The 16,946-nt window shown below is 39.5% G+C and overlaps 1 protein-coding gene across 2 annotated transcripts in view; it reads left to right on the forward strand.

Annotated features, from left to right (window-relative positions):
• The window catches only part of Slob (Slowpoke binding protein), a 320,372-nt gene that overhangs the window by 245,123 nt on the left and 58,303 nt on the right, over positions 1-16,946 (forward strand). For both annotated transcript variants that reach the window (XM_071586564.1, XM_071586565.1), the window contains exons 9-10: positions 976-1,101; positions 9,171-9,247. In XM_071586564.1, coding sequence (XP_071442665.1) covers positions 976-1,101; positions 9,171-9,247 — 203 coding nt within the window. The remainder of the gene's footprint in view (positions 1-975; positions 1,102-9,170; positions 9,248-16,946) is intronic.

The following is a 16,946-nucleotide window of genomic DNA, read 5'->3' on the forward strand; positions in this document are numbered from 1 at the left end:
ATTGCTTTTGGATAATGTGAGATGCCCCGTTGCCTCCAGATTTTTACCTATACCTACCTTATTTTATTATTGATTCCTCCTGCGGGTATTTTCATTTTAACTATTCCAGCACTAATTCAAAGAACTGCGGGAAATGATCCATTAATTCATTTAGCGGAGTCGTCTGTTGATGTGCATTATTTACGCTGTGTGAGCTAATGCGTGATTTCATATTGCAAAAGTCACCCCTTTTGACTGCGATGAGTAACTCTATCCAACAATCCGGCCGTGTGCTTTAGACAGCTATCGAAACGTTCTGTCATACGCTGAAATTCCTAGAGTTCGGGTCGAGACCAATGATTTTTGCTCTGTTAAATTTTTTTATTTCAACATTTATTTTATTTTGCGCATGTCAAGATAAAACAATTAAATTACTCATATAATGCTCCAAATAAAGGGTATTGATGGAAAATAATCCTGAGAATGTTTAGACTTTCATGACTCTGCTCCCTGTTTAGATAGTCTTTGGTATATTTCACGTAGATGAATACAGAACATGTACTAGTTAATATTGAAAAAATAATTTATATTGAAAATAAATGCAAAAATTATAGTTTTGCTGTGAAGGTAATGGCATCGGTTCAACATGAATGAGGTTCTCACATGCCCTGAACTTTTCTTTTTGAAAACTATGCCGTGGAGCCCAGGAGTTTCTATTCTTTTCAGGAATTTCAAGTGCAGTAAATAATGTTTGCCAAATTACACATAACTTGAAAATATGTTTAAAAATACCTGTGAAGGTTACTGTGTCTTCACAAGCACATAGCTATATGCATGAATCTTTCTCTTTTTAGGGCTATATCTCAATGACTTGGTCGAAACAATGGTCCTAGATAGAAGAAAAATATATGTCAATACTTTCCATGATACCGTTTCCTTGTTCCATGACAACTCAACCATTGAATTTTTTTACCTCCATTTCTTTTTCCCCTGCAGGTTGTTGCCATCCTGGATTTCATTTTCCACAACCCTTCCGGCCACTTTCCATCCATCGCTGAAATATCCCTCTGCGAATTTTTCCGAAACATCGATCTGCGGGAATTGCGATCCATGCCACTGCCGGTGAGTTGGTCTTTCGGTTTTGAAAACATCCAACATCCATTCAATTTTACACTCCACTGAAAAAATCATAGGCCATGGAGTCAGGTTTTGGTGACTGAAATAAAGTCCTAAATCTATATCTAACCATAATATTACCTTCCTATGTCATTAGGTATTTTCCATGTACATCTATCTAAACCTTTTGCTGTGTTTAAATCAAATTTTTGTGATGATTAGCCCTTGACTCCTGCAGAACTCTTTCTTCCCACGGTTATTCCTCGTAACTAAACCGTAATGCCCCAATTCATCACCATCTCTTCCTTTGCCTACCGTCCCATTCCAATTTTCCATTGTTATTAAAACTTTTCCTGTACGAAAATAAGCGATTATGCCCTCTAACTGATCGCATATCATATCGACTTCTTCCTCTTTATGATTGCTTGGAGGCATGTAGACCTAAACAATGACCGAGTTCGTCGGCTCTCCTTTTACTTTTTCTAGTAATATTCTATCCGTTTCTTGCTCTATGTTGACTACCCTTTTTTCTACCTATTTATTCAATATTATGGCAACCCCTCGTTGGCTCTCGTCCCCGCTGCTGTATATTACTCTTTAACTATAACTCCAGTAGTTCCCGTTATTCTTACTTCTCACCTTGCATCAACCTAAACTATCTATATTTCCTCTTTCCATCTGTCACTTGATAATCTCTAATATTCCTCTCCTCAACATTGTCCTAACATTCCCAGTTCCTATTCTAACTCATTCAAACGTCTTCTGCGCTGCTGCTGTTAGTTTTGCTATGCAAGGTTTTCGTGCGATGCCATCACCGGAACCTGTGACTCTTTCGCTGCCAGGAATGACACACAGCCAATTGGACCGAGTCCTGTAGTTGCCAGGACACATTTTCCCACTCTCTTAAATCTTATTAATCTTGGGAATAATAATGGAGGTGATATCCCGTTGCCTTCCTTTCAATGCTATAGTCATGGGAGGGAGTCGATTTATAATTCCTCCAAAAATCTTTAATATTTAAATTTCTTAGGATGTTTTCATTGAAGTTGTGGTGTCATTGTTAAAAGTCCAAAGTAAAGGCCAAAGTGCTGTTTTTGAATTTACGTGAAAAATATATGAATGAAATGCCGTGTTATGCAAGAATATGACAAGGTTCAAAACCATGTATTGCCAAGAGAAGACTTCCGTGCGTGTCAATTGAAATTTTACATAAAATGACTTGCAATTTTCAGTAAAGAGCTCTAGACTTATTTTTAAGCTTGTCAAATTCAAATGAAAGCAGGAAAATCCCGAAGCAGTATCTCTTAGCGGTGTCACTCGTGTACACACAAATACGAAAATTTTACAGTAGAGATGTCGCATGATGCCGCATTTGTCGGCCTTACTTTGGATTTGACTGTGCTATAAGCTAAAATTGGTTTTTCTCTTTTGAACTGTGTTGGTGCGCGAGCAACTGCCATATTTTCACGCCACTCGGCGTAGATAAAATCGTCAGCAAATTGTCTTTAAGATCCTGAGTATAAAAAATTGTGGGCGAACGCCTTGGTAACTTTACAGGCAAAACCCCTCGGCCCAGAATCGAGGGACCTGGATTTTTACCTGGGTTTGCGAAAATAAATTTTCTACTGTGAAATTTTTTTATTAAAACTCATGAAATGCTGGGTCCGTTCCGAAAGCAGTGGAATTGAATTTCCCGCGCTGCTGGTATTGGTTGGTGTGGGATCAAATCCCTTAGAGGAGGTGGGGGGACGCTAAGCTTTGCCACGAAACCAATCTAAGTGCTTTTTAAGCTGTGGAAACGGCAGGACACCAGTTATTGTAAACCTATGCGCGCCGACCGTGTCATGAAAAAAATAAAATCGACGATCGAGCAACGTTACGCGTTTACTAAGTTTTGCGCTGAACCGAATATATCTCTTGAGAGGACTTTAAAAATGATTGCTCTGTCCTACTCACAAGTTTCGTGGTGATTCAAGACCCTTAAGGAGAACCGGGTAAAGGTTCACGGTGAACAACGCTCTAGGCGGCCGTCAAACATTACACTGCTGCTGTGCTTCGCATTGTTACTGAAGATTTAGCGATGAGGGAAGTACGCGCCAAGCTCGTGCCCAAGTTGTTGGCAGACGACCAAAAAACAAACCGAGCGGAAATTTCAAGTGGAGCTCTGAGTGGCACTCCGACCAGTCCCCCAAGCCCAAAAAGGCAAGAATGAGCAAATAAAAAGTGAAAACAATGTCATTATCTTTTTCAACAGTAAAGAAGTGGTCTATAAGGAGCTTGTTCCTCAAGGACTGACAGTGAATGCTGCCTAATACGTTGAGATTTTTCCAGGGAGCATTTTATATATACATTCGCGATACGACAAACATTGATTTGGGATGTTGAAATCCATGTAGAGTTACGAGAATGAATCACTTATGGATCGGAATCCGTCGGGTTCTTTACCTTCTAATGCGTGTCGTCTTTTTATTGCCCTATTCGAGCGCAAGTGTTGTTTTTCTTTTAAAATCAATGTTCTTTTATAACTTATGACTGAAATAGTGGGATAAATTACGTTGATTATCAACGATTTAAGCAGTAACAAAAAAATAAAATCGACGATCGAGCAACGTTACGCGTTTACTAAGTTTTGCGCTGAACCGAATATATCTCTTGAGAGGACACTAAAAATGATTCGTGAGACTCAGCTCTGCCCTACTCACGCTAATTAAGCTTTAGCTACACCGCGCTAATTAAGGCGAAGGCTGGTTTGATCGGTGAGAGCAGTGGTCACCTTATTCTATATTTTCATTGATATTGCTATATACGCTTAATACTGTGTTTCGGAGTGTAAGCTCCGCGCACTAGTTTAAGGGGTCGAGTTTTTCTCTTTATAGCCTGTGGTTTTCTAGAATATTCAAGCCCCGAGAAAAATCACACGCAGTTTGAGCTTAGCAGGGACTGTCTCCCGGAACTTAAACCAGTCCTTTCCCTTAGCTGTCAAACTCTGAGCCAAGTGGACTACCACGCTTTCCATCTCACTATGACCCGTGTATGTATCTACTCAGTTATTTACGCTCGACACACAGTTATTTAAAATGTGTATCATCGACACCATGTTCTCCCATACCCTGCAGTCACCGAATACTACTGAACAGGGTTGCACCGTCATTGGACAAGTGTATCGATCTAGATAGGAATTCAAGATGGGCAGTGATTTAAGATGGGTAGGAGTTCAAGACAGATTGGGAATTTAGTGGAAAGTGAGAAGAAACTCTTGTAAAAAGGATATGTTTGATAAGATCGAGACTTGTTGCTCACTGCGCTTTAATTCCGAACATAAGTATATAAATGTTGTATCAATTACCGCAAGTACCTCTCATCCACTATCTGGTTACAACATGTTAGAGTTGTTGTCAGGTGTCAAGTAGGGGATTTTTGAATGAATTTATTTAAAATTGCGTTGCACTTGGAAGACCAGCAAACTTATTGACAGACGCGCCTGGAAGTATCTCAGGTGTTAGAAAAGAACCCAGCCGTGACTGCGCATTTCGCCTATCACTTCCGAGGATGTAACAACGCAAGGGATTTTGCGCTCGGGGTGTTACATACTACCTTGATCAAAAAGTTCCCGGAATAACCACCGTGTGGCGCTCCCATCGTTCCGATTTGAGTTCTGTTTTTTTTGTTAAATTGGTACATCTGTTGTTGATATTCCCTTTAAATCTTAGTGTCATAACTTGACATTTGCAAAAGTTACGTAGCCAAGAGTACATCTATCTCTGTGTGTTTGGCGATTTTTTACAATTTCAGAAATGGATTTAAATTTGCAACAACGAACTTGTATTAAATTTTGCGTAAAAAACGGATTTAGTGGCGCACGGACGTTGGAAATGTTGGAAAAGTGTTTCGGCAACGATTCTCTAAAAAAAACGGTCGTTTACCAGTGGCACGAGCGGTTCAGAAGTGGTCGTGAGTCAATCGAAGATGATGAACGCAGTGGCAGACCATCGACATCGAAAGTCGGTGAAAAAATTGATAAAGTAAAAGAAATGTTGGTCAATAACCGCAAATTAACCATCAGAGAAATAGCGGAGGACTTGAACATTGCCTATGGATCCGCCCAAGACATTGTGGTTAATGATTTGGGTTTCCGTCGTGTAGCAGCAAAGTATGGGTTTATGGTGGGTTAGTATGGGTTTAAAGGTGGGCGCACTTGAGCAGATTGAGGTGAAATGATGATCAGCGGACACAGTGCAAATCTGTGCCTTCCCAATAGTCTTAGCCCTAGGACCTTAAAAACAAGAATGCCCGCCATTTCACCCCGGTGACACTGAATTGGCATTGCACTTGAAATCAACGACGGCCCCGATCCTAGTTGTTTGGTCGAACGCACACACAAGACAACAGGGAAAACATAACAGCTTTGAAAAAAGAGGATGGAACACTAATCGTTGACGATAAGGAAAAGGCTAATGCGTTTAATAATTGGTATGCAAGTGTATTTAAGGCTATGGTAAATAAAAAGGATTCTGTAGATACATCTCTGAGTCAACAAGGAGGCGAAAAAATATTAAATACCAAAAGTATTAAAACGACGAGCGCAGAAATTTATAAAAAAATTATGAAAATGAGGGCAAATAAATCAAAAGGGCCAGATGCTATCTCAATTGACTTGCTTAAATTGGGTGGTAGTGTAGTTTCAAATTTTATGAATCATTTATTCAATGTTACCTTAAACAATAATGCCCTGCCAAATGCTTGGAAGGAGGCATATGTTACGCCAATTTTCAAAGGAGGAGATAAGGCACTAGTTGATAATTGTAGACCGGTAAGCTTGACATCAGTTGTATGCAAGCTATTAGAAAAGATAATGGCTGATTATCTCTGGGATTTGTGGGAGAGTGAGAATTGGTTGTATAGTCGCCAATACGGCTTTAGAAAAGGGCACTCTTGCGAAACTCAGCTATTAGGGTTCTGCCAAGAAATGTTCGACTCTATGGATGCGGGAATAGAAGTGGATGCTATAATAGTCGACCTGTCAAAAGCCTTTGACAAAGTTGACCACGATCGCATAATGCTTAAGATGGGCCAATTGCCACTACACACAGATGTAAGAGTAATATCTTGGGTCAAAAATTTCATGGAAGGTCGAACACAAAGGGTCAAATTAGGAGAAGTGTATTCTGAAAAAACAAGGGTAACATCGGGAGTCCCACAAGGAAGCGTACTTGGCCCGCTCTTGTTTTTAATATACATAAATGATCTCCCAGTAAATATTAATTCTCAGATAAGACTTTTTGCAGAAGACTGTATTATCTACAGGAAAGTCGAAAATGACAGAGACCGCGACATACTACAAAGGGACATTAATAAAATGTCGGATTGGGTGACAAAAAATGGCGTGGATATTAATGTTAGCAAATGCAAATCCATCACTTTTAGGAACAAGGTGAATGGAAACAATAGGGAATATAAATTCTCAGAAAATGTCATTCCCAGAAGTGATACTTGCAAATACATAGGTGTATATTTAACTAAGAACTTAACGTGGGGGCTAAATTTGGAGTTCATCTTTAAGAAAGCTTTCAAAACTCTTCATTGGGTGATGAGAAACCTCAAAGGGAGCGTTAGAGCAACCCAGGAGAAGGCGTATCACCCTAGTAAGAACAATTTTAGAGTACGCTTCTCTTGTATGGGACCCTCATGAAGAAGGTCATATCAATAAACTGGAAAAGGTGCAAAGAAAGGCTGCCCGATATGTACTGGTGAAGCATAGGAGGATGGAGAGTGTGTCTGACATGCTAGAAACGCTGGGCTGGGAACCTCTACAAACTAGAAGGAAAGTAAGCAGACCTTGTGGAATGTTCCGCATTCTGAAGGGGGAGAAAGCTTGGGCAGATCTTAGGAAAGAGGCGGAGAACCCAAATTTTATTGGGAGAAATGATCACAAATTTAAGGTAAAATGCCGGGCACAGAGAACAAATAATAAAAAATTTTCTTTTCTAAATAGAACAATTGTTGATTGGAACACCTTACCTTCAAAAATATTCGAGCCCTTTCCTAACAGAGGGTATACTTTTAAGAATAGATGTAAGGGAAATATGTAATAATTTGATTGATGCGTGGTGTATTGTATTATATGAAATAGCTTAATTTTTTTAATTTATCTTTTTTTCTTGCTGATTGATAGATGTAAATGGGATGGGGATTCGCTTGTTTTGTTAAAGAGATTTGTGTTTTGAAGTCTGATTTTATCTATTACCTTTTGCGATTATTTGGGACTTGTGTGCCACCTGACACTGTCTATCAGCACATGTGTATTTTTAATAATAATAATAATAGTAGTATGGACTTCTACCTGCCATTTATTTTTTTCCACCATGATCAGCATGTGATAATCATTTTTTTATAATCCATAGTCACATAGTCATTGTTGTTTTGGTCTCTTTATTTTATAATTTTAGTATTTCTTTATGGTCTTAATCAATTTTTCGGAATTGCCTATCTTCTGGAATTTGATTGTGGTTTTGGTTTGGTTGTGATATTTATTAAGAACCCATGTATTTTTCATTAACTAAATTGACTAATGTCGCTCTCATTTTTTAAGGTAAGGTAATCAGATGCATATCTTCATATTTATGGTATTTTCCACGTGTGTGCCATAAGTTATTTGTTCAAATATTGTGTTTCCTGCAGTATTTTTATTCTAATCAGGGAAAAATATTTGTATTCTCATTTTTGCCTGTATGATTCAATTAAGTTTACAAACTGCCCTTAGCTGTTAACTGTACCTCAAGACGGCAGAATAAGTAGATGATGTAGTCTTCATAGCAGTAGAGTTGATGATATCTCCCTCATATTTGCCCCGTTCAGTGATTTCTGTAGTTCATTCATTTGGTATGGAAAACGTGAATAAATATAGTAAAAGAATAAGTTGTAAAAAAGGCAATTGAAAGTAAAATAAATTTACCGCACTTTGGTGTTTTTTGCTGTTTCGGGAAAGAAACTCCTGATGAGTATATTTGTGGCTTCCTACTTTTGTTTTTTGGCTTAGCTTAGTGCAAATACACGTTTACTCTTTTTCAATTGTTTTCATTAGAATAATGTCAACTCATTCTGTTCTGCAATCATCTGGAAAGTGCGTTACTTAAAGCTGTTATACAACAATGATGATGCGACATGAGAGAATACCCTGTGCATTTAATTTCCCTTAAATTGAGAATAACTAAATGCACATCGGATTAGTCTTACGTCTCCTTAATTTACCCTTAATTCTCATGACAAACGATTAAAAAGTTTGCATGAGATACGAAATTGGTTGCGCGTATCACGCTCGCAAGGGTATGGGCGATAGCGATTCAGATATTTCATAAATTCTAGAGCCTTAAGAAAAGCTACATTAGTTTTAAACGTTTTCCGCCGCAAAAATTAAATTTTATTAGCTAATTATGAACCTCAGCCAAAAATAGCCTGCCCACCAAAAACCTATTAAATATGTCCTCAATAATTCTTGAAAGTCGGAGACTCCGTTTCTCCAGGTCTCTTGGTTCGAAGGGCAGGAATCATTCTTGCTGTAGCTTGTGCGAAATTACCAATGAAAGCCACAAGTACTAATCCTACGATTTAACTGTTTTCTACTTGGCCGAAGGTTAGCTGGTAAAATTAATCCTTGCATTCCGCTTTGGAAATACAATATTTTTTATTTCATGGATCCGAATCCACTCATTTGGTTTCACATCACATCCATGTAGACCTCATAATAATAATCAATATCTGTGTTATTTTTCTTCAGGCCCATTTTTTTCTCAACCCCATTTCACCTGAATCCATCCTTTTACAAAAATTAATATTCAAAGTTCCTTTTAGTTATAATGACGTGAAAGTTCGATATCTAAGTAATGAAAGGGGAAAACTTAATTTTTCTTTGGTATAATCCTTGAAATGACTTAAACGTCCCCATCCACCAGTCCTCATAACCTCATAAACACCAAAAATCCATTGAAAGGAGCTTCCGCTGAGAGCAAGTTTAGTGCAAGAATATGTATTAATACCATGTATTTATTGGTAAAGACTGAGTAGCTTATTTTTTCCAGCAAGCGTACCAAGTGAGATTAACGCCGTCTACGTGGAGTCTACTTGAGGACGTAAGAAGACACCAGCATACCCCCAGGTGAGAATACTCATCATGGAATAATTAGGAGAATGTAAGCATACAATTGTGTAATTCCGTCTTAGTTAATTTAGAGTGAGATTTTTGCGTACTAATTTTAAAATAAATTCATGGAATTGGAAACTTTTCCATTGAATTAGCGAGTTTTTATGTAAATTCCATCCTGAATATATTTATTTGCATTAAATTGCATCAGGCATGCGTCGAAATATTCTAATTCCTGTCTACTGCCTTGAAATTTATTATATCATCCATATTAATGAGCTAATTGTCTTTAAAAAACTGGGAGTTAACATTAAGCGTACAAATTATTACTTGTTTCCTAGCATAAGTAGCGTATCTTCTACTGCTGTTTGAAAGGGAAGATATTTCAAATTGTGAGTTGTAATTCTTTGATTTGGGATAATCTATTGTTAGTCATTAAAACTCCTATCTTAAAATATTCTTTAACTTGTGGAAAAATTACCTGGAAATTGTGACATTGTGGTTAATTACCTGATTAACTTAATATTGAATGAAAGGCTTTTTATACCTATGAATGGTGAAATCTTCGCAGACCTAGAGCAATTAAATTGATGGTGTCTAAATTAGAGTTAATATTTTTAGTGATCTATTCTCATTCGGTTATTTACTTCTTGTACCATACCAGTGGCTTAAACAAGGGGGTATTTCATGCTAACATCGGAAACAAAAACTTTAGGACAAGGAGTGCAGCTGAAGGCGTGAGGGAGAATTTTATTTTTGGAAGAGTGTCAGGATGTTGATTGGCTTACACATATGTGAGACAAATAGAAAATCATTCTAGTTTCATTCTGGAATAGTAAGACTGCTGCGCCATGTAACATTTGAGGATAGATTAAAGCGAGAATAAAAATGGAAATTGTCCGCCGTATATATTAAATTAGGAACGCTACTTTCATCTTACGAGGTGAACATCACATTTTACGAGTCAAACTTCCCGGAAATACTCGGCAGCTAAAGTTAAAACAAAATGCACAAATGGTTTCTGACCGAACGCGACATCCCAAAGGTCCTCGATAAGGGTGGTGCTAAGTGGATGTGTTCATTGGCATTCATAGATCCTTAAAGTCATAGCTAAGAACAAATATTGCCTTCGTTCCGCAGTTCGTAATTCTTTTGGCCGCTATTATGCATGTGCTGTTTCAGCCACCTAATATTTCATGATTCTCCAATCGTGGAACAGTTTTTATCGACTTTTGAATACATTTTCATTTTATTTAAGACTTTTAGACCTTACAAATGCAACTCGTCGCAATTATTATTGTGTACATTGCTATTTGTATAAAAATTATTTTTAGAATTATATGAGACAACCCCCTCCTCATGGACTACCAGCTTGGTGTGGTGGAAGGGCTCGTGCAACCTGTTGGCCCCTAGAGCTGTAGCAATGATATATGCTCCTAGAAGGGTCACCAATGCCAGATCAGCCGAAGGGCAGGAGCTAGACGAAAGGCAGTCCACACAGCATTTGTTCCTCGGTGAGGAGGCTGCAAACGCGTCTGTCCCCATCGAGGTGGCCGTTTTAACGATGGAGTCACCTTAAACACTTTGTTGAGGAAGGTTAGGGGAAAACATCTATTACTTAGCTCAAAGAATGTTACGACGGGCGCCATAGAGACAATAAATTCTGGAAAACAGGGCTAGGCCCTATCGGTCGTTTGATGTGCCCGACAACGGGATAGACAACATTTCCGCGGTATTCATCTCAGGAAATCCTTGCAAACAAAATCGAAAGCAGTGGAGCAGAAGAAATTGAAGAGGACTGGACTAGTTAGAATAGGAATGCCGGGGCAATGTTGAGGCCAGGAAAATTAGAAAATATAAAGCGAGAAATGGGAAGAGGAAATAATGATATTTTAGAAGTTTGTGAGGAGAGATGGATGAATCGGCGGCGATCACTGGAGCAATACCTGTAGATGGAGTAATATACAGCTCAAGAGAAGAATTTCAGCGAGGGGTGCTAGTTACATTGAACAAAGAGGTAGGAGGAAGCGTAACTTTATGCATGTGATTGGTTATATATTTTTAGTTGAGGTATATATAATACCAACAAACTTTGCATAGGTGATTTCTCAGGTCTATATAGTATGCCAATAAGTAACCATAGGGAGAAGGAAATAGACAGGGTATGTGATCACACAGAGGAAGTATTTGCGGGTGTTCCTGGAAGTAAATAATTGATCATGATTAAAGATTGGATCGCGGTTATAGGTTAAGAACCACGTAGGATTCAGATCATTATTAAATATCATTGAGGTATAACTTTGCATTGAGGCGGAAAAGCCTGAGAAAACGGTTAAGGAAATTAAATGTAGAAGCCGTACTCGTATGTAGAGACGGAAGAAGGATTCCCAGGAGACGAAAGGGAATATTAAGAGGGAGAATAGGGAGACGGATTTAAAAAAATAGAATTAAGACATATAAAAACTGGATATTGACAGCCGCAAACAAAACAATAAGAACTGCCAATACCCGTGGATTTCGGGCGATATGATTAGAAGGGCGAGCGAAGGACATGGAAGAATAAACAAGAAGAACAGTGGAAGAACACCGAATTAGTTAGAAATAAGTCCAGAAAAATGAATAGCATATAGCGTAATAATTAATTGGACGAAGTAAGTGTGGAGGAAGACGCAGTGCAAAAATTTACCGAGTAAACGGGTGACGTGGCGGGTGGGTGAGCTGTACGGGATATTGAAAGCGTTATCCGAATTTAAGAGAGGACAATCCGAGCATACTATGAAACATATGGCAGGAAAATTATTATATTCAAGAGAGATGAAAATAATCAAAAAAGGAACTAACTCTATATCAAAGGAAAAGGCCAGCATGCTGTGGCATGGAAAGAGCATACGGCGTAGGTGGGAGTTTTAAAGGTCCAGGTAAACTTGATTACAAGTCAAAAAAGACTTTAAAAAACTTCAAGTGAAATAAGCCTTTTGGGAAAGGTAAAATGCCATCGGAACTACTTTATGTAAAGGGTGGATAGAACAGTTTTTATGGGATAATTTTTAGCATTTATGAGAGAGAAAGTAGGCCGGAAGATTACGTCAGATCATTGCTAGTCCTTGTACCGAAAACGGGAGTGACAGTCACTTTTGAGGATTACAGAATAATGAGATTGATTTAACTTGGAGCCAAATTGGTACTTATGACCATAAATGATTGAATGGAGAGAAGGGAAAATTATCTCATAGGGGATAATATTTTTGGAATCAGAAAATGAGAGGCACGCGTTATTCCACAGCAGCATTGAAGACACTAAAAGAGAGGAGCATAGAATACTATCAGATCAGGATGCATCTTTTTGTTTCCTAGATTTCAAGAAGGCGATTGATAGAGTCAATTGGGTAGAGTAAACAACAATATTGCTGAGAGCAGGAGGGATAGGCGACTTATCCGCCACCTGTAGAGACTGCTCAGGCGCAAGTGACGGATGGAGTTTCAATACAATTTCAATGGAGATAATCAATGTAAGAAACCAAAGGCTATGAGGACTTCAAGGTGAAGAAAAACTAAATTAAACGTTGAAATAAAAGGGCAAAAACTAGAGCAGGTGGTGCGGTGATGGGCGAATCTTATCAGGGTTTTGGATGAAGATGGTCAACGTAGTAGGGACATAAGAAAGAGAACTCGTTGACGAATAAGCTTTCACAAGGAGGAGGATTTTGATGAAAGGGACGTTAAGTAAGCACATTGAGAAAAAATCTGGAGCGTGCTTTAAACGGCGCGAAAACATGGCCATTAAAGCTAGATGATAAGCACAGATAGCAGTCTTTGGACTTGCATGAAGATTGGAAAAGGTGAAATAGACGGAGAATAAAACAAACTGGAAAGTGGCAGGCATGGTGGGGAAGGAGAGAGGGGGGAAATTCAAAGGAGAAAGAAGAAATGGATAAGAGTATTCTGATTGACTTAGGGATTTTGGAGACTGTGATTGAGGGGAGAACGTTAGGCAAACTAGGAATGGTTAGGAAAAGGATGCACGTGTTCAACGGCATTAAGAGAGGGAGGAAGTATGAGGAGTTGAACAAGGGTGTTGCTCAGTATCGGCTGTCAGGTTGTTTTTTCGGAAAATACGAAGAAGTATATCGTTTTTCAGTGTGTGTTTATCAAAAATTATGTTAACGGTAGGTAATAATAATAATAATGAGATAATCTTACGCCAGCTGAACTTTAGGCTGAGTAACCTTTCGAGTGGTTTCCAATCGCAAAGTGTCGTCCATCATGCGTTAACTTTTTAAATAAAAGCAATCGCAATTATATGGGTAGAATGAGATAAAATATCTGTTATCAATATCCTATTTCTTTTCATTCTCATCCTGCGTATGTTAATATTTATACGAAGTCAACCATCCGCATAGAACAAATTCCTTGTTCTCATCCCTACATGGATGGTGAATCGTCTCTAGCAGGAAATGGCCATCACTGTCGTATGTTACTGAATCTTCTGCGCCCGAAAGACGTCGGTGATGTAGATGATAAAAGAAGGGGAATTGGAACCTGTTTCAGTCCCACTCCACCAACTTATTCCTGAAAAGTTGTTTAAGGGCATTTATTATTTGTGTACACAGTGAGTATTTCAAGTAATGGGAATGTGACATATAGTATGTGGGCCACTACACGATCCAGTTAATTCGGTTGGATTTAAGCCACGACTTTCAAATCAACCGAAATTATAATGCAAATTTGCCGAAATTATTGGAATTATATACCTAAATATAAATATATATATATATATATATATATATATATATATATATCCCTCCCCGGATTACAACCTTGACGTGGTGGAAGGGCTTGTGCGTTCCGATGACCCCTAGAGCTGTGCTGGCGGGAGTAATAAAAATTGCTCCTGGTAGGGTCACCCATGCCAGATAGGTCGAAGGTTAGGAGCCAGACGAAAGGTAGTCCACGCAGCGTCTGTCCCTCCGTGAGGCGGCTGCAATGGCGTCTGACCCCAGTGGGGCGGCCAGTAAGTGATGGTGTCACGTTAAAAACACCATTGAGGTAGGCAACGGGAAACCACCTCAGTTATCAATCCTAAGATTTAAATGATGGACATAACAGAGATTTCGAGTCCTGGTAACTACGGGGCTCGGCCCAATCGGACGTGTGTCGTGCCCGGCAGCGGGGGAGGCAAGGCTTCCGCGGTCGTCATCCCACGAAACCCTTGCAAGGGAAAACCAGCAGCAGCAGGACAGTAGACGCAGGAGAAGAAGACCAAATTAGTTAGAATAGGGACGTGGAATTTTAGGACAATGATGAGGACAGGGAAATTGGAGAATGTTAAGCGAGAGATGGAAGGGGTAGAAATAGATATTTTAGGTCTATGCGAGGTGAGGTGGAAGGATAGCGGGGATTACTGGAGTGAGCAGTATAGAATAATATACAGCGGTGGGGACGAGAGCCAACGAGGGGTTGCCAAAGTATTAAATGAATAGGTAGGAAGAAGCGTAGTCAACATAGAGCAAGTAACGGATAGAATACTACTAGTGGAGATAAAAGCAGAACCGACGAACTTAGTTATTATTCAGGTATACATGACCCGGAGCAACCATAAGGAAGAAGAGGTTGATAGGATATACGATCAGTTAGAGGACATAATCGCGTGTGTTCCTGCAGGGAAACATTTGATAGTGATGGGGGATTGGAATGCGACGGTAGGCGAAGGAAGAGATGGTGATGAAGTGGGGGACTACGGTTTAGGCACGAGGAAGGACCGCGGGGAGAAAGCAGTTGAGTTTTGCAGGAGACAGGGGTTAGTCATCACCAACACTTGGTTTAGACACCACAAAAGACGCAGGTATACATGGAAAATGCCAGGTGACTCAGGAAGATACCAGCTAGATTATATCCTGGTTAGACACAGGTTTAGGAACAGTGTGATAAATTCCCACAGCTTCCCGGGTGCGGGTGCGGACTCAGACCACAATTTAGTTGTTATTAAATGTAGCGTACGTTTCAAAAAGATAAGGCAGGGTCGGTGAGTTAGAAAATGGAATGTAGAAGCATTAAATGGGTTGAAAAGGAAGGAATACAAACAGGCGGTAGAGAAAATCATGGAGGATGGTAAAGGGTTTAGTACTATCGAAGAAAAATGGGAAATGATCAAGAAAGGAATGTCTAAAGCCGCAAAAGACACTATTGGAACCGTTAACGCTAAAAGGACTAGGAAACCATGGATAAGGGATGAGATGATTACAAAGATGGATGAGCGGCGAAAATGGAAGAATATAAATACAGAATTAGGCAAAATGAAGTACAAAGAATTGAACAATAAATTGAGGCGGGCAACAAATAAAGCAAAGGAAGCATGGTGGAAGGCGCAGTGCGAGGATATGGAAAGTCTGCAGAGGAAGGGTGAAATCGGTGCGCGGTACAGCAAAGTTAAATCTTTATCGGGAAGTAAGAAAGGAAGAGCTATGCTAACAGTTAGAGATAAGGCGGGTAAGGTAATAGTTGACGCAGGAAAGATCCAAGAGAGATTGAAGGAGTATATAGAAGAACTGTATCGTAAAGAACTTAGACCAACAAAGTTAGACATTGATAAAGAATATGACGCAGAGGAAGACAGCTTAGGTCCAGGCATACTCGACGATGAGATAGAAAGGGCATTAAGGGAGATGAAACTAAACAAGGCCGTGAGGGTGGATGACATTCCCGCGGAACTATTGAACGGTTTGAGAAAATGTGGGAGGAAGAGACTATATGGGCTGATTCGTAATATCTATGAGAAAAGAATCATGCCGGAAGACTTTGTGAGATCAGTTTTAGTTCCTATTCCGAAAAAGGTAAAGGCTACATCATGTGAGGACTACAGGACAATAAGTTTGACATCCCACGCAGCTAAAGTTGTTCTCAGGATCATAAACAAAAGGATAGAGAGTAGGGCAAATGATTACTTAGGGGATGATCTGTTTGGGTTTAGGAAGGGGAGAGGTACGCGTGTTGCCATTGCAGTAATGAGATTATTAAACGAGAGGAATATAGAACACAACCAGGAGGTATTTGCCTGTTTCGTAGATTTCGAAAAAGCGTTTGATAGAGTGAATTGGGAAAAACTAATGAGTGTATTGCAGAAAATAGGAATAGATTGGAGGGAAAGGAGGCTAATCCGCAACCTGTACATGTCTCAGACTGCTCAGGTGCGGGTGGGAAACGGGGAGTCAGGATGGGCAGTGATAGGAAGGGGTGTAAGGCAGGGTTGCCCATTATCACCGTTGTTGTTCAACCTGTATGCAGAGGAAATGATCAAAGAGGCATGGGAAGAACTCGAGGTAGGAATGAAAGTGGGCGGGGGATTCGTAAAATCAGTTAGGTTTGCTGATGACCAAGCTTTAGTTTGTCAGTCAGCCAAGGGGCTGCAAGCATTGCTGGGTGCATTGGAAATTCAGTGCGACAGGTATGGGATGAGAATCAATATTAATAAAACAAATGTTATGAGATTTTCCAGAAAGAAAAAGGCTAAGCCTAACATTAAAATAGGAGGGCAAAAACTAGAACAGGTAGAACAGTTTACGTATCTCGGTAGTGTTTTGGACCAACACGGTCAAAGTAGTAGGGACGTAAGGAGAAGAATTGCGCTAGGCAAAGAGGCTTTCACAAGGAGGAGGGAGTTGATGATAGGGACTTTGAGTAAGGATGTTAAGAAAAGACTCGTAAAAACTTTGATATG

This window comes from Hetaerina americana, unplaced genomic scaffold, assembly GCF_022747635.1.
Source record: "Hetaerina americana unplaced genomic scaffold, ioHetAmer1.1.p SCAF_23, whole genome shotgun sequence".
NCBI classification, from domain to species: Eukaryota; Metazoa; Arthropoda; class Insecta; order Odonata; family Calopterygidae; genus Hetaerina; species Hetaerina americana.